This window comes from Sander vitreus, chromosome 18, assembly GCF_031162955.1.
Source record: "Sander vitreus isolate 19-12246 chromosome 18, sanVit1, whole genome shotgun sequence".
NCBI lineage: Eukaryota > Metazoa > Chordata > Actinopteri > Perciformes > Percidae > Sander > Sander vitreus.
In genome coordinates, this window is record NC_135872.1 from 3,194,766 (window position 1) to 3,212,748 (window position 17,983).

The 17,983-nt window shown below is 39.4% G+C and overlaps 1 protein-coding gene across 1 annotated transcript in view; it reads right to left on the reverse strand.

The window, feature by feature from the left end:
* The window catches only part of cd109 (CD109 molecule), a 37,332-nt gene that overhangs the window by 14,480 nt on the left and 4,869 nt on the right, over positions 1-17,983 (reverse strand). The window contains exons 6-23 of the mRNA XM_078275389.1: positions 16,520-16,559; positions 16,318-16,399; positions 16,107-16,200; positions 15,408-15,552; positions 14,108-14,217; positions 13,356-13,631; positions 12,779-12,880; positions 12,561-12,623; positions 11,916-12,089; positions 10,771-10,923; positions 9,677-9,766; positions 8,052-8,121; positions 7,872-7,947; positions 6,360-6,477; positions 5,381-5,494; positions 3,245-3,463; positions 1,971-2,109; positions 1,539-1,715 (exon numbers count right to left, since the gene is read on the reverse strand). Coding sequence (XP_078131515.1) covers positions 1,539-1,715; positions 1,971-2,109; positions 3,245-3,463; positions 5,381-5,494; positions 6,360-6,477; positions 7,872-7,947; positions 8,052-8,121; positions 9,677-9,766; positions 10,771-10,923; positions 11,916-12,089; positions 12,561-12,623; positions 12,779-12,880; positions 13,356-13,631; positions 14,108-14,217; positions 15,408-15,552; positions 16,107-16,200; positions 16,318-16,399; positions 16,520-16,559 — 2,242 coding nt within the window. The remainder of the gene's footprint in view (positions 1-1,538; positions 1,716-1,970; positions 2,110-3,244; positions 3,464-5,380; positions 5,495-6,359; positions 6,478-7,871; positions 7,948-8,051; positions 8,122-9,676; positions 9,767-10,770; positions 10,924-11,915; positions 12,090-12,560; positions 12,624-12,778; positions 12,881-13,355; positions 13,632-14,107; positions 14,218-15,407; positions 15,553-16,106; positions 16,201-16,317; positions 16,400-16,519; positions 16,560-17,983) is intronic.

Here is a 17,983-nt window from a genome sequence, read left to right on the forward strand (position 1 = left end):
GAAAGGTTTTGAGCAACTCACGTTAGCAGTTGTTGTTTACGCTATCCGCCATTTTCCCAGTCCAAAATAGGCGATCTCCGAATGCGAATGAACGGACTCCATAGGAGGAAATGTCATTCTTATATGAGGCTCCTTTTTCAACTACCATGTCAACATTGTGTTTCACTGTGTTGTGTTAACGACAAAACAACGAATTATCCGTGCATTTATATGCAACTAAGCTTTTGGAGCGTTCCATCTGTACTCTCCTCCCTCGACTATTTTTGACTGGCTCGATAGACGGCGACCGGAAGAACAGCAGCTAACGTGAGTTGCTCAAAACCTTTTTTAGTGAACCCTGGGTACACAAACAATGTTGACAATGCTTTCGTTAAGGTGTAGAGACCCTGGTCAAAGTTTCATGTTGTGTCGAGCCTTCTTAGTGTTTTAAAAATAGCTATTTTGAGGCTAGCATAAAAGTGCCGCTAGCTCTCCCATTCAAAAGGCCATTTGACCGAAAAACGAGAATACGGTAAATCTTAAAAGTGGAGCTTCCGTCCTAATTATGCTTTTAAAAGAAAGTTTGACTCGGGTACATTCACAAAAAGACCCTAGGTTGCATTTTGGTGAGAGTTACGCTTTAAACAAGGAGCAAACAACAAGGAAAAAAGTGGCATTATTGGCAGAAAAACAAGTGCAGGATAGATGTTTCTTGCATTTGGTAGTGAGATTAAATTTTACAAAAAAAAAAATTTTGATCAAATTTGTATCAAAAGAAGGTATCATTCAAGAACCGGTCTCGAATTAATTTACAGCATAAATTAGGGCTGGGCAATAAATCAATAGTATATATTGACAGTGATATATGAGGCTAGATTTAGTCTTACATTTTGGATATCGTAATATCGTGATATGACACAAGTGTCTTTTCCTGGTTTTAAATGCTGCATTACATTAAAGTGATGTCATTTTCTGAACTTACCAGACTTACTAGCTGTTTTATTATTTGCCTTTACCCACTTAGTCATTGTATTCACATTACTGATGATTATTTATCAAAACTCTCATTCTTGTATTTTGTGTGTATTTTTGTAAAAGCACCAATAGTCAACGCTACAATATCGCCGCAATATCGACATTGATGAATTTGGTCAAAAATATTGTGATATTTTCTCCATATCGCCCAGCTCTAGCATAAATTATAAAATAAAATAATTAATAGTATTGCTACTATTATCTGTATCGAAAAAGTTTGAACGATACCCAGCCCTGTGAACAGGGGTGGGGCTGTCACTTGGCTGCCTGTTTTGCCAATCTTCCCAACCCTTGTCACATGACCAATTCATGTTTCAAAATGTATCCAAAATTTTGATAACATGGAACCAGCACTGAAATTGTTTTTTTTTTTAAAGTGGCAGACTGAGCCTATAGAAAATCCAACATTTCCTATATTTCTAAGCAGATTTTCTATGATGATTACCTGTGCCATCCCACTTAAAAAATCCTGGAATCGCCCCTGCCTATGAATATGTTAATGTGACTTAATGTCCGCTGTTTACCATTCATCATGTAGCCTGTGGCTCTTTCTGTGGTTTCTGTGTCCGTCTGTCCCACAGCGCTCAGATACTGCAGAACGTAGATGTTTGGTGCAAAGTTGATCATGTTCTGCTCCCCGCAGCCGTAAGGCATCTGGATCAGAGAGCCCAGGCCGCTGATGGACGGGCCCAGGATGTCACCTTCATCACCAGGGAAACCAGACAAACCAGACATGGTGAGGGAGAAGGGAAAGTGTGTACTGAGCTGACCTAAACATCACATCAGCCAGTGAATAAGGGACACAAATATTTGGATTCTGGGGAGATGCTTTGTCCAACTTAGTTAGGAATCGAATGTTGTAATGTTTTACAGGCATCGGACATCAGGGGATCTGAGTCTGAATGTGTTTCCCAGAAGACTGTGAATCAATGTTTTTCAGGGGGGTGTTTACATACCGACAACCATCACTGAAGCTCTCTTGCTGCCCTCTACGACATCTGCTGGGAAGGTGAACGTGACGTCTTGACTGGAAACCCCTGATGGAGGATGCTCAAACAGCAGCGAGGCGGAGAACGACTGCTCGAGTCCTTCGGCCTGCAGAATCAACAGCAGTGGGAAATTAACACACAAACAAAACGTGGTGAGTAATTTTTCTGGGAAAAGGCAGAGCTGTAAAACCACATCATGGGTTTTTTTTTTGGGTTACAGTGGCGCAGCAGATGAACGCTGCAGCACAGATGCTCGTATAAACACAATATGACGGCTTCAACTCTCACTGCCGATAATGTTCTGTTGACACGGAACCTCTGACTCCATACTTCACTATGCCCCAGTAAGTCTGAGGGAGTCTCTTGATCAAGACTGCCCAATTTGGGGCCTGCGGGGCCAAATGTGGCCTGTGCCCCCTTTGTTTTGGCCCGCCATGGCATTTGACATGCTCATGCTTATTCTCTACTTATTTTGAAAGTGCACTAAAATCCTAGCCATAAGGACTATGAAACGTCCATTTTGAGTTTTTCAGCAATGTAAAGCACAGTGCTGTTGTTTCCCCTTAGGAAAAGTAAAGTTCTACCTTTAGGATTGGTTAAGCTGAAACAAAAAGTGTATATTTGAATGTGTACCTTTGCTTCATATGTTTTCTATTTACTGTTATACCAGCAAATACTTAAAGGAACACGCCGACTTATTGGGACTAACTGTATAAATACTGGGAACTATATTCTCAGAAGGCGAAACACTGCTACTTCTGCTACTTGGGCGGAGTGATTTGCTCGCAGCACCTGAGAAGCCCCGTGGTGAGGAGCAGAGAGTAACAACGGTGCTTTTCAGGTGTTGCGCTAATCACTCTGCCTAAGTAGCAGTGCTTCGCCTTCTGAGAATATAGTTCCCAGTATGCATACAGTTAGAAGATGGCTGTGTCTCATGTGACCTTGTTATTTGTACACGCTGTGACTATACAAATCACAACATGTAAATAGGAAAATGTTGGCGTTATTTTGTCACTTATTGGGAGCAGTATGCTAGATGGAGCCGGTTACCTCCAGGATCTGTGCTAAGCTAGGCTAGCGGTGGGTGCGTCAGACAGAGTTACGACACGCACAGAGATGAGAAGGGTATGTATGGCCTTATCTAACTCTGGGGGATACGGTGAATAAGACAAAGTCCCAATAAGTCGGTGTGTTCCTTTAAATTGCTCTAAATGATATGACTTCCCCGGTATGATTGTCACCTTGACGAGCACAGTCCTGCGGACGAAGTCGGACGCCGTGGCTGATACGGCTTCCACAGAGACGGGGATCTCCCCGAGGACCAGCGGCTTGATGGGAACCAGGACAGACGCTCCGCTCTGACTCCCCACAGACACATGACGAACACTGGCCATGGACAGCCCCTCAACATCCGGGACGACAAACTCAAAGGTGTCGCTCTCTGCAACAATCACCGTGACCTGACAACAGAGAGCAGAACAAGAACCCGCCCGGATCACATTAAACAGAGGGCTGGAGGTACAAAGAGTGTGGGAGGAAACACAAGAAGCATGTTTTTGTAACCAAATATCACATTAATACACAAATTCCGGCACTCTCACGAGTCGATGAGCCCTTTTTATGAAGCCTTTAGGATTTGCAGATTAAAGAGAAACTGGGTCACGTCTTTAGTGTGCCTGCAGACGTGACAGCAGAGTCGTATAAGATGTTAAAACCACTGATGCCACATTAGATTATAGCTACCTGGTTATATTATCTGACACAACCGCACCAACCCTGTGAACCGCAGTCACTTGTAATCCAACACCTGCTGTATTCTACTGTTGGTGCAGATTGAAATATATACTCCAGGGTCAGACTATTGTATAGGGACCACAATGGAAATAAGTCTTTGGGCTTTATTGTGTCATCCACGACTATTTATGTATTTTTAATGTATGACACAGAGTACTGTTTCATATTTTTATATTTAAGTGGTCAAATAAAATCAATCAATCAATCAATTATGGCAAGCCATTTTTACATTTAATCAAACCACACTCCTATCTGTAATTACATTTAAGACATGAATAACAGCATTTCAAATATATATTCTCACTAGTCAGAATGTAATTAAAGATATCGACAATAACATTCTTACTAGTAAAATAGTTTTTAAGATAACTACAACTTTGAATTGTACTAGTCAAAATGTAAATACTTCAAAAGTTTAAGTGGCAGTTTTAACATTCAATAGCTAGACTAGGGGCCCTATCTTGCACCCGGCGCAGCGCAAAGTCCGACCCAAGTGTCTTTGCTAGTTTGAGACCGACGCAGTTGTCAGTTTCCCATCCAGCGCCTGAACCTAGCCAAAACCTGGTCTAAAGTCAATAACGCAGCATTTCATTGTTATTTTAACAGCACATTAGTAAAATGCGCCTAGGCTTATGCACAGCGCACACACACACTATGCTTGTTACACACACAGGGTTGCACAGCAGCACATACACATGCAAAATATTACAGATAGAAATATATAATAGCAATGCGCCAAGCTACAAACGCGCCTGGCTTTTAAAGGGAATGGGAGATGATCTCTGATTGGTTTATTGCATGTTACGCCCAAAACACACCTCTGAATTAATGAAGACACTAAGTACAACCCTTTCTGAACCATGCGCCCGGTGCACGGACCCTTTTTTCCACCGTCAAATTAGCAAAAGTGGATTTGGACACGCCCTAAACACACCTGCACCAGGCGCTTCACGCCATGCGCTTAGATCCTTGAAATAGTACCCTGGGTATTTTTTTGCAGATATCCATAATTCATTTCTTCTTAAAGTCACAAAGAACATTTCAGATATCCAAAATAAAAAAACTGACATCCACAATACATTTGTGCATATATGAAACTGCATTTCTTTCCTAGTCATAATGCCAATTGTAGATATCTGTAATTACATTTGTACTACTCAAAATGTATTTTAGATATTCAAAATGACATTGTGGATATCTGAAACTAAAATGATGACTAGTAACAATTGGATTGTAGATATCTGAGTTCCCTCCCAGTAAGAAGAACTTGAATTGCAGATATCTAAAAGTTCATTCTTACATCGTGATTTTTAAAAGACTGGATGAACGTGACCCACACACATGCACAAGCAGGCATACACACACACACACACACATGTACAGGCGCACACACACACATGTACAGGCGCACATACACACACACACACACACACACAGACAAACATTTGCTCGTTTCCTCTCTCTTGTATTTCGCAACCAACAATACTAAAGGACTTGCTAAACTGAAAGTAGTCAGAAAAAGAAAGTTAAGAGAGTTCCTGTGAAATGGAAGTGTGTACGGTGGTACGGAGCAGCAGACTGACCTCCAGGTCCTGAGGGAGGTAGTTGAACAGAATGATCTCCAGCAGCAGCTCCTCTCCTCGGATGATGTAGGCCGGCAGGTTCAAGGACAGGAAGAAATCCTGGAACACTGTGAGCTGCAGGAGGGGTTACATGGATCCTTTATACTTTCTCATTAACTAACGAAAACAGAAAATGCACAATTCAATTTTATTCAATTTATTATTTATTATTATTTATTTCAAACCATAACAGAATGTACCTTAGGACATTTTACAGATAGAGTAGATCTAGACCAAACTCTATGATGCTAATACTACATTTGCTTTGGTGCTTTGCTTTGCAGTGGTGGAATGTAAGTACATTTACTCAAGTACTGTACTTAAGTGCAAATGTAAAGTACTTGTACTTTACTTGAGTCTTTTCTTTTCATGCCACTTTGTACTTCTACTTTCTACTACTAGAAATATTGTACTTTTTACTCCACTACATTCATCTTACAGCTTTAGTTACGTAGTATGTAGTTTATAAAATATGTTTTAATATAAATTAAACTACCCAACAATATATAGACCTACAAGTCCAGCTAAAATGATTGGAAGATTAAACACTTAGTTGATTGTCAGAACTGTGTGGATCATTTCCACCTTCTAAAATGGGAGGATTTTTCTGCATTAAGTACTTTTTATACTTTATGTACATTTTCCTGATGATACTTACATACTTTTACTTACATTTTCAATGCAGGACTTTTACTTAAGTAACAGAGTATTTTAACAGTGTGGTATTAGTACTTTCACTGAACTAAAGTATCTGAATACTTCTTCCACCGCTGCGTTTGTGTAATACAAAAAGTCAAAGGGTTAAAAAGTGCTTCAAACCAAAAGAAGAGTAACATCCAGTATTGGAGATCAGACAATGACTCGAATTTCAAAGAAATGATAAAAAGGAAAAACATTTTTTGTATTTTTTTATTTTGGTTATTGAAGTGATGATTAATACCTCTGCCGGCATGTCTACGACGCCCAGGCCCAGGTTCTCAGATATGACGAAGGCAGTGGCTGTCCAGGTTGTGATGCTGTCTGGTACAGTCAAAGGAATCTCTAATAACTTTGAATTACTGCCAAAACAAGATAAGAAAAACATATTTAAAAATAAAACAATGGTAAACAAATAGGATTAAAAAAAATACTGTATTTACTAGGGATCGACAACAGTCCACGGTCCGTGTACAGTCTAAAGATACTATGTTACACAGGCTCTGTATTCTGCAGACCACTCTACCTCTGTCTCCTTTTAAAAACTCACTCGCCCCTCCCCTCCATGAAGTACAGCTGAACAAACTATATCCCAACATATGGCCTACTGCAAACAACACTGTATGTCCACAAACATGACATACAAAATGTCGTGGGACAGAAACAACAACCTAAGATATTTATAAACTCCTTATTTTATTGTCATCGCAGTTTTAAAGCTTCACCACCAGCTGCAGGCGCTGCAGCACCCCCACTTCCCGCGCCTATGGGGCCGATATTTGGCAATTTGCCGATTACCTGTATCAGTGTTTTATTTGACCGATAACTCCATCCATCCATCTTCATCCGCTTATCCAGTATCGGGTCGCGGGGGGAGCAGCTCCAGCAGGGGACCCCAAACTTCCCTTTCCCAAGCCACATTAACCAGCTCTGACTGGGGGATCCCGAGGCGTTCCCAGGCCAGGTTGGAGATATAAATCCTCCACCTAGTCCTGGGTCTCCCCCGAGGCCTCCTCCCAGCTGGACGTGCCTGGAACACCTCCCTAGGGAGGCGCCCAGGGGGCATCCTTACCACATGCCCGAACCACCTCAACTGGCTCCTTTCAACGCGAAGGAGCAGCGGCTCTACTCCGAGCTCAAGAGAACAAACTCAGCTTTCTGTACATTGAATCCCAAATTTGTCCCAGAGTATCGTGTAAAGAGATAATGTAGCCTCTTTTTGAAATTCTTCAAATCTCTTGTAAAAAACAAATCTTTACTTATGTAAACAAATTGTTTTGGTCCTTGAAATGAGTTGACCAAAATCTTAGGTCGGACGACAGAGAGGCAGATGACGAGTGTCACAAGCTTTTCATTTGCCGTGTGAGTGACGTATGATCTTTCCGATTCAGACAATATCTATTTGAGATCTCCACATATCTAGCAAAAACGTTAATTTCAACATTAGGGGGGACAACTTATAACCAGGGTGTCAAACGCTTCATTTCCTGCATTCTGGGGAATTTTTCTGTTTCTTTATTTATGGAAATATTATTATTATTAATGAATTAATTAATCTGCTGTATTGTTCAAAACTTTCTGCAGATTCAAAACATTACACATGTTTCGGGATGCTTTTTTAAGGAATTATGCATACCTTAACAACAAATATTTGCTTTACACAGAACGCTCTGACTTCATTACCCCGGCCAGTTTTGATTATTGGGGGGGTTGTACCCCCCCCCAGTAAATTACGCCTATGTTTCAGAGGCTTCACCTTGTGTTGGTGTCCATCCATATCCAGGTCTCTGGAAAGTCCCAGCGCTCTCGTGGCTCCTCCATTTGTGAAATGGCTATTGTTTTAAAAAAGAAAGGTCAATTGTATTAGCATCACATAGTGAAAACAGTGACAGTGAAAAAGGCAAGCGTTTGATTATTGTTGATTTTTAAAACTTACAAAATTCAGGCCCCCGGGGATAGTTCATCATGTGTAAACTGGCGTCAGTCAACACCACAAGGTCGCATGTCTGCACAAAAAAATACACATTTCACACCACATTGTAGGAGAAAATGAAGAAAAGAAAAAACGGATTAGTATATTAAATGTTTCAGCAGCTTCAACAACCACTCCATTTAAATACAAAGAGATTTGACATTGACATGAACTACATTATCACAGTAAGAACAAGGTTTGCGCGATGATGTGAAAACCGATATAGTTTGTCTTAAATACGTGTTCTGACCTACTGGCGGTTTTTAATTCAGCATCCATGTAAACATAATGGAGACAAGTGCATATGTTATCATCATTACTTTCTTGAACATATTGGGGGTAGCTGCTGGTCACACTTTTTAACCATGACCCCCATCTTTCCCAACCGTAACCAGGTCATTTGTGGTCCTACACCTAGCCAAACGGTATTTATTTAAACAGGGACAATGCACAATTAAAGGTGCACTATGAGTTCCTGCATGACATCATTTCTGTTGACGTTCAAAGTAAATACCAAACAAAACAGAGCAAGCTCGCCCGTCCCCCCATGTTTCGGTAACTGTCATGCCTAACTGACTAACTGTCACTAACCCCCACCCCTCCCCCAACCATCTTGTCGGTGATTGGCTGGAGTGGTTTGTTGTATTTTGGTGCACAGCCTGTGCCTCCAGTATTTGTTTGACATTTACGACCCCTGTGTTGTCTCCCGAGACCGGGCTTTTTCATGGTGTGTTCAGGGGGCAGGCAGCTAGCGGATCAAGGAGAGATGCCTACAATTTGAGACTAAAATGAAATCACGCTGAAACCATGCAGTGCACCTTTAACCATTAACCTTGTATAGGAACAAGGAGCGATGCATTGCACCAGGTTGTAGCACAATTGCTATTTTCACACATTCACACCTAATTTACAATAATACAAATGTGCAAAGTTGTTCTGGCGGGCAAGCACAAGCTGACATATTTTGTTGTTAATTTGGAAGGTTTGTTGCCATTGTAGTTACAAAAAATTGTACTTATTTATGTATATGTATTTTATGGATTGTTTTAAGAGTCATCAATAAAGAGCTTTTATTTATTTATTTATCTTTTGGTTTTAAATTGTCATGCCTCTGGTGATTCATCACATATGATGGCGTTTCCTCAGAATGGGGCTGGGGGGGAGGGATAGTGTGTTATGTGTGTGTAACTGTGTGTGTGTGTGTGTGTGTGTGTGTGTGTGTGTGTGTGTGTGTGTGTGGGGGGGGTTGTATGTATATTGTATGTATTGTATGTAGCACTTTGTGCTACATTTACATGTATGAAAAGTGATATATAAATAAAGTCTGATTGATTGAAATTGTATCTACAAAGACATTACAAATATCCCTGTGTACAGAGAATGTATATGCTAAAGATTACAAGTAAATATACTCAAAAAGACTAACAAAGTAAAAGTAGGGTAAGAAGTTTAAAATGTTTGACTTTATGTGAGACAGAAATATGATTAAGTGTGATTGGAGTCAATACAATGCTCTGCTGATCAAACAGACTGATATAATGGCTTAGTGATTGAATAAACAGATGTGATGTGTCTCTGGGGAGGCTAACCTCGAAGACGGAGTACGGATCTCCCATTGTCATCATGTCAGAGTAGGCGTCAGCCATGGAAACGCCATACTCCATCATCTCTTTCAGCACCTGTGAAAACAACACCAACATATAGCGACAAAAAAGAAAAGAGCACCCATTGTTTAAAACCAGTTTGACTGAGATGGGGGGAAAAAAGGGTGTGTGTTGCCTCAGCTTGTATTAAACCAATACTGGGACGGGGCGGCAGATTGGGTTTCATAGAAATACCTGCAGAGGATGTTAGGAAAAATATGGGTGGACATATAACCGGAAAACTGTTGGAAAATATTAAACCGGAGAGGACACTGGGGAGTTATGGAAGCTTCTGGTATTCACAGATCACATGATAGGCTGTAAATGACAAAGCCAATATGTGACAATTAACTGTCTGTACAAAACAAGCTTCAAGATGTATCTCTTTTGAGTGAGGGTCAGGTTCAGGGTTTCTCCCCCGGGCCTACGTTGCCCCCACCAGGCCTAAGCCACTGGGGGGAACATTTTTTGTGTAATTTGAAGACATTTTTTAAACTAGTTACAGTGGGGCGGCTCGGTTGGAAACTAAGACGTAGACATATTTTCAAATCTCCAGTTAGCTTTTAGCACAGACTTAATGTAGAGCCCTGTATAATCTGTTTTATAGCTTTATTAAATCCTCAATTTCGGGATTCCGTCCATGATTCTGTTATCACAGAAACTACTGGGTTCTATATTAATGCTGCCATCAGTCTGGGACTGGCGCCAGGTGGTGCCCTTGTCAAAAAAAGACACTTGCCGCCTGGCCTAACAACTTTTCTGAGGGAAACCCTGAGACTGAAGTCACACTGAGCTGCTTCCCTTGCAGTGTTTTTAAAGAATTAATAATAGAGTTAATAAAGAACTAGAAAATTCCGCAAGAAATTTTGACAGTGTGCCTACTACTTGGTGGGTTTGCTTTGTACATTTTTTTACTTTATGTCTCGTAAATGTATTATGGTTGTTGTTGTTGTTTTTGTTGTATGTGCTAAATAAATAAATGAAATCAAACTGAAGAAAAAGTTGAAGGATGTGAACAAAGACTTGGGCGTTGTTCTCACCGTCTCCTTGGTTATGTCATTGTATGATCCCTTCCACTTGGTCGCCTTATCGACCACCAGGATGCTGACCAGAGAGGCGGGCTCCGACACCGCGACCCTCAGTGTGACCTCGTCAGCTGGCTGCCGCGTAGTGTCGCTCCAGCTCAGAGACACCTGCCGAGCACAAACCACCATTACATCACCACTTTAGACCTCCGTACACCAACCGACAACATTAAATTGAGCAACGTAGCCATCCGGTTTTCTCACAGGAAACTGGTTTGCATAAGTATTGAATTATTTCATTTTAGGCCCAAAATATGGTCAAACTTAAAGATAAATAAGTCTAGATAGCCTTTTACAACTGCATTGCCACACGAAAGCATTACATTTTAAAAAGACGTATAGGAACGCTCCAAAAGACTTCTGGTATGTTTCAATTAAACATTGCCTTAAAAGTGAGTTTTCTATCTCACACCAGACAAACCAGAATACTGATGACATGATCTCTTTTGCATTCAATTTGGTTACAAGATAGAAGTTTATTTCATAAATGTGCTGTATATTTTCTGACTTTTTGACAGTCTCTACTCTGTATTGAATTATTTCATTTTTTGCCCAAAATATTTATTTTTTATTTTTTATTCAAGACAGATATGTTTAGATAACAACAGCAAAACCACACAAAAGCATGAATTTATTTACCAAAGACGCATGTAAACACTTCAAAAGCCTTCCGGTGTTTTTCAATTAAAAACCACCTTAAAGTGAGTTTTATATCTCACACCAGACAGATTCTGATGACATGTTTTGTTTTTTTTTGCAATCAATTTCGTTACCAGATAGCCGTTTATTTCATAAATATATATAAAAAAATTGACTTTCTGACGGTCCCTGCTCTGTCCAGGTAGCAGACTCAAAGATAACCTCTAACTTCTCCTTTATCCAAACACTTCACAAGCTTCTGATTGGCTCACAGTTTAGGCAAATCAACTAGGTTGCTACTGTAAAGCTAGTTAGCATTAGCTCCACCTTTCTGTGTGCTGGCTTTACCACCTTGATAACATATCATACTCACAATACTCAGAATCACTAAAACTAAAATATCACATTGTCCTTTTTTTAATTAAGCAAAGAAATTGAAAACGAGTGAAACGATAAATCACCTGGTTTTTTAAAATTTGGGTGATGGGTATCTGCATGACGTCGTTGACTATCTCTCCGTTGGGACGCACACAGTAGACAATGACGCAGGCCAGAGGAGCCCAGGTGATTTCTGGGATCAGAGTTACAACACCAGAGCTTTTCCCAGCAGAAACTACCTGCCCTCTGGACTTCACCTTCACACACAGAAAACAGATTTTATTAATTTTATACATTGTATTCTTAAAACTGCAATCATTGTTTGGTTTTTGTTGGCCACTAGGGGGAAGACAAACTCCAAAACAAGTAGGCAGACATATTGTGACTTTCTAAAGTTGTATAATAACAAACTCTATTGATAAAGCACTTTAGTTCTATACCTCTAAAAAAAAGGCATGTTCACAAAGTGCTACTTAAGTTGTAAAAACACAAAAAATAAGAGAAGAAACAACATTGCAAACTAAAATAAAAGATGTGAGAATATAGCAAAAGAGAACAATCTATAAAATAAGAAAAAATCATACAAATCTAATAATTTGAGAAAGTCAAGTGTATACTTGATGTAAGTCACTCTTAATTAAAGCATTGGATAATTAAATCAAATATTAATCAATTAAATGCAATATATTAAATTAATGAAGCTTTGAGTGTCATAATATTGTACTCACTATGTAGTGAATCTCAGTCATTTTAAAATTCCTGTCAATGTGCAGCAGGAGGGGTGAACCAACCTGAAGGAATACATGATTGTGATATAACATGTTAAATGATTACACAAGTGAAGTAAATGCACATCTGGTTTTTAATACTCTTGACCAAAATTATTTCCACAATGCTACTAGTCAGAACATTAAAACACAGATGTTACGAAGCTCCTCATATTTACCACTAAAGGCCTGGAGGGTTTTTGGATCTGCAGGTAGGAGTCACTGGGGGATGTGTAGCGTCGATAGAGTTGTAGAGTGTTATGACTGTCCTCAAAATATGCCTGAAAAAAAGAAATAAGAAACAGATAAAAGTGTGAAAAAGTCTATAGTTTTCTCTCCTGGTGCCAAATAATCTTGCTGAATATCTTTTTTTTACATGTAGATGATTTAAAACTTCAAGGCTTCATATCCTTCTATGCAGATGATACCCCACTTTAAATTTCAATTAATCCCATCAAAAAAGACTACTGTGTTCAGATTCCACGCTGAATATTAATAGTAAAGTCATCCCTAGTCTGTGGAAAACTATGGCACGAGACATGAATGTACTTTTGCTGTTTTGTACCAATAGGAAATATACAAAATGTACCGACAAATGTCAATGAAACTGTGACCGTGACATGCTGCTGTAAATTTTACAATTGTAGCTTTCATTCTGGCATGTCTAACTCTTCTCATATGTAATTTTGTTACTATGCAATCAATAGTTTGCATAAAAGGGCAAGTTTTTAAGTTGATAAAAAAAGATCATCTTACGTCAATCGTGAGTGTTTCCGTTTCATTCATGAGCTGAATGTTGAGGGGTATGACTCCATCTGCAGGGACAGGAAATTCCATTTCTTCGGGCAGCATCTCCTCTGAATGCCCAACTTTTGAAGGGCCCGAAATATTTAATAGACGAGGCACCATTACCTCTACCTTGGCCATTTGCATACTCCACGGACTTTGCTTTTGTTGCATCACTGACACTTTAACAATCTTCTGTTGATCCTCTGGTGACAGTGGGTTATCGTTGTATGTAGATATTTTTAGCTACAAAATCAAGAAAACTATTGAAAATATGCTTTCTAAATTGAATCCTTTATGTAGAAATATAGAGCAGTGTGTAAAATATATTGTGTAGCGTACAGAATCTGAAATAAGAGGCTGTTGTCCTCGGATGTCGGTACTCAATATGTTGATGACACTTGTTGTACTTTGTAATAAGAACTAGTCATTGTGATTGAATTTTGCTCATTTTATCGGAAAATACCAGTTTGTATAATTGTTAGAAATGTGTGTTTGGTTATTTATCGAAGAGAGATTACATTCGTGTGTAATGTTAATGCGCTGAGGTTAGCAAATAGCTGATTTGCACTCAACATCCCAACAAAACTAAAAGCAGACATTTTACTCAAAAAAGTTAATTATGTTTAATAAAAAAAAGATATGGAAAAATTATGAAAGCAAACAAAAAAAACATTATAAGCAAATTACATTTAAACTATAAAAATATGTGCTTTCCTTACCCTGGCAGCAAAATTCAGAGAGGGCCTTAATACGTGGGAATAGCCATCAAAAGAAACTTTATATCTGTACCTTGCCAAATACACCTTTGCTGTACTGTTATATGTGAGACCTGAAACATGAGAAGCATCAGTATTATCACATTAATTAATGAGCTTGGTCACTAGTGGAAAAAGAAGGCATCACAGTTTATTCAAAAGACATATTGATACCATCGTTTCATAACTGTGTGTAAACCACTAATCTGAGCAGTTTATACTCTGAGAAAATATGTTAAATAAAAGCTGATGGTGCAACACATCTGATAAGTTTCGATAGCTTCCTTCATTTTGGTCTGGCTCCGTTTCCTCAAAGACGGTGTGCTATTGGTCAACGGCTCAAATTCGCAGAGTCAGAATTCACCAAAGTTTAATTTTGCATTGATTTACATTATTATCAATGGGAGGGAATCAAATACACTGGCAATAATTGATTTCACTGTGAAATTCTGCTGTTTTGAATACAAGTTTTAAAGCTATAGTGCTTAGTTTCTAACGCCCCCATGAGGAATTCTAAGTAATGACAACAAAACTGTTGACGCGTCCACATGATACAAGCCTTCCGTGATCGCACACCACCCCCACCCCTCCTCGACACAGCTACTAGTAACCAAGGAGGACATGGAGGATTAAAAAAACATGATGGACTCTTCAGAAGAGGTCATTATCTTCACTTGAGTTCCTGCACGTGAAAGTTGCCGGACAACACAATCTTCTGAACATAGCCATACTGAGAGACATAGAGAGTTTTATGGAGCTGATGGTCTTAATTAGCTTAGTTACGCACTAAAGCTTTAAATACTAAATCTTGAACTACCCTGCCAAGGAGGTTTAAGTTAGGTGTCTTTGTCTGTCAGCAGGAAAACTACTGTTCCGGTTTTCATGGAACTTGGCGGAATGGTGTATCATGGGCGAAGAAAGAACCCATTATATTTTGGAGCGGATCTGAATTACGCGGCAGATACACAAATTATTTTTCACTTTTGTTAACATTGCGCGATAGGACATGGCCCTGGAGGAGGTCTGTGCTTTCCAAGTGCCCTTCTAGTTTATTTATGCATTTGCTGGCCTAAAAGCACAACGATTTAAATACATTCAAGCTAAAATATACAGGAATGAACCTATGAAATATTTACTTTGTAGAATGTAAAATCTCCTTAAATTCCCAGAAGAAATACTGAGGACATGACAGTGTCCTGTCCTCGCTGACTTATCCATACAAAGGTCCATAAATAAGTCTAGAGTGGAGGTGAAAACGGATTACCTGTAAGATGCTCAGTCACATTAACATCGATCATTAGATACTGATCGTCCATGTAGCCGTCATAGGAGAACATCTCAAAAGCTTGTTTGCTCATGGGGTAGTGGTAGATGGGAATGTCAAACATGAAGTCTGTGCTGCCGTCGATCTAAATCAAAGCAACAGTGATGCCAGATGCCATTAAGCATATTGATTCTTTATCAGTTAATATGTCGATTGAACAGTATTTGTTAGTTTATTGATTGATTGGTTGGTCTGCAAAAAGTCAGTGATGATAAATAACCAGTTTACCAAATGTCAAGTCTTCAAAATAATTTTTTTGTCTAACAGTCCAAAAACTCCAAAGTAGTTTTTTGTATATTTGTACTTTCTTTAAATGTACTCTTCTTGTTAGCACTGGATGCAGTAGGCGACAAATCTTTTGGACAAAAACCTTAACTAGCATTTACACAGAAAAGGGCAGGTGACGTGATAATATAACATCAATTTACCATGATATGAATGCAGTTGTTTTTACATAAGGAACCTGTGCGTGTTTTACCCTGTGACTCTTAATAGACCTGTTATTCTTTTAGTCATCTACCAGGTTTGGGTTCTATGACCCCAAGCTAATATTTATGTTCACTGTAATAAGATTATGATCAATATTTTCCTCAGTCTGCTTCCAAATCACATTATGAGCTTTAAATAAAAATGACACACCTCTCTATCTTCATCATAAGCATTTTCAATACCATAAAGGTTGTGGAGGAACGTTATATTCATGTGTCCCTGAACAGGCTTTCCGTACATGTACCTGAGGATGAAAACACAATAATCTTAAATAATCATCCAAACAAGAAACACAAACTTATAAATATACAGAGTAAGTATTAAAACTGAGAATATGTAACACAGAAACAAAGGTTCTCACTTTGCTGTGACGGAGCCCCACAGAGTGTCCTCTTTATAAATGACATCTGGAGTGTTAATCACAACTTCAAACTTTGGCAGAACTGCAACCAAACACACAATGAATGGGGTTTAGAGATGAAAAAATCCAACATCGCAATGTGTTTTGCAAGACATCTTGTTATATCAACATAAGGATGTGAAGTCAGAGGAAATGTACGTACCATAATGAGCCACGTTGAAATTCTTCTCGCTTGAAAAACTCTGTAAAACACACAGACGATAAACACTTTTCATTGAGGTAACAACGTGATCGTTGCTCTGGTGCCACCTCCAAGAAAACTTTATATTTTTTTACAGATGGGTTTTCTGGTATGCAGTTAGCATCCTCAAGAAGGGCATTTGTATATCTGTAGACTTTTAGTCATGATGAGTCTTTATGATGCTTGAGCGTCACCATAAAGGCCCAGATATACTAGCTTTTTAACTATGTGTACGCGTAGACAATCGGCGGCGGCGCTTACGGCATTGTTTACATACCGTACTTTGCGTGTACCTGGAGGATTAAACATATATCCATTAGGGGGCAGATCAGGGGCATATCATCCCCGGCCAACACCAGAAGATATTCCTGGGCGGGAGTGCGGAGCAGCTGCTGACCTGCCTGTCAGATGATATGCTGCCCCTACGTTAATGTGCTGAATTGCATCTTGCGTACGCGTAGCGTTAATTTCTGAAGACGTACACAACCGACGCTCCAAAGGAACGCAGGATACGTGTGGCAGCACGTCTTACGTACACGAACACGTAGTTAAAAGCTAGTATATCTGGGCCTTTATGATGCAAAGCCATCTGAACTAGATTCTCGTGGACTCGTAGGTCTAATCTTACAGCAGGAAAGTCATCTGCTTTCTCCTTTTTTTTCCTGCAGAGCTCTCAAATGATGTAATATAGTTTCAAGGATACTGAAAGTTTTTAAATCTTCAACAAACGAAGTGAAAGAAATTTTAAACAAATTAAAGTTTTGAATGAATCCCAGGATACATATTTTGCTTTACTGTCATGTGACCCAGATAATGCAATAACACAAATACACAGTCTGTGAAGTAAACAACGTCTCTATTATCATGAAAAAAAAATTCTAACTGTACCCACCCTCGTCATTTTTGTTGTTATGAACGTGTTTAGGGTCAAGTGCCAACTAGCATAGCTTTAGCTCAACAGTCCAACCAATAATCTTATATAATTACAATTAGGGATATACTGATTATCAGGGTTTTTATTTTTTAAAGGTCATGAAAAAAAAAATTTCAGGCCATGAAAATTTCACTTTATGAGGTTTTTTAATATTAATATGAGTTCCCCCAGCCTGCCTATGGTCCCCCAGTGGCTAGAAATGGTGATAGGTGGAAACCGAGCCCTGGGTATCCTGCTCTGCCTTTGAGAAAATGAAAGCTCAGATGGGCCGATCTGGAATCTTCCCTTTATGATGTCATAAGGGGAAAGGTTACCTCCCCTTTCTCTGCTTTGCCCGCCCAGAGAATTTGGCCCCCCCATGAGAAAGAGAGAGACAGCATGGCTTGAAAACAAGTGAAGAATGGCAGTTGGTCAAGGCCATACCCCCACCCTCCACTTTGCCCCCCCTCTCTCCTCCTCAATAGCATTTAAAGCTACAGACACAGAAATGG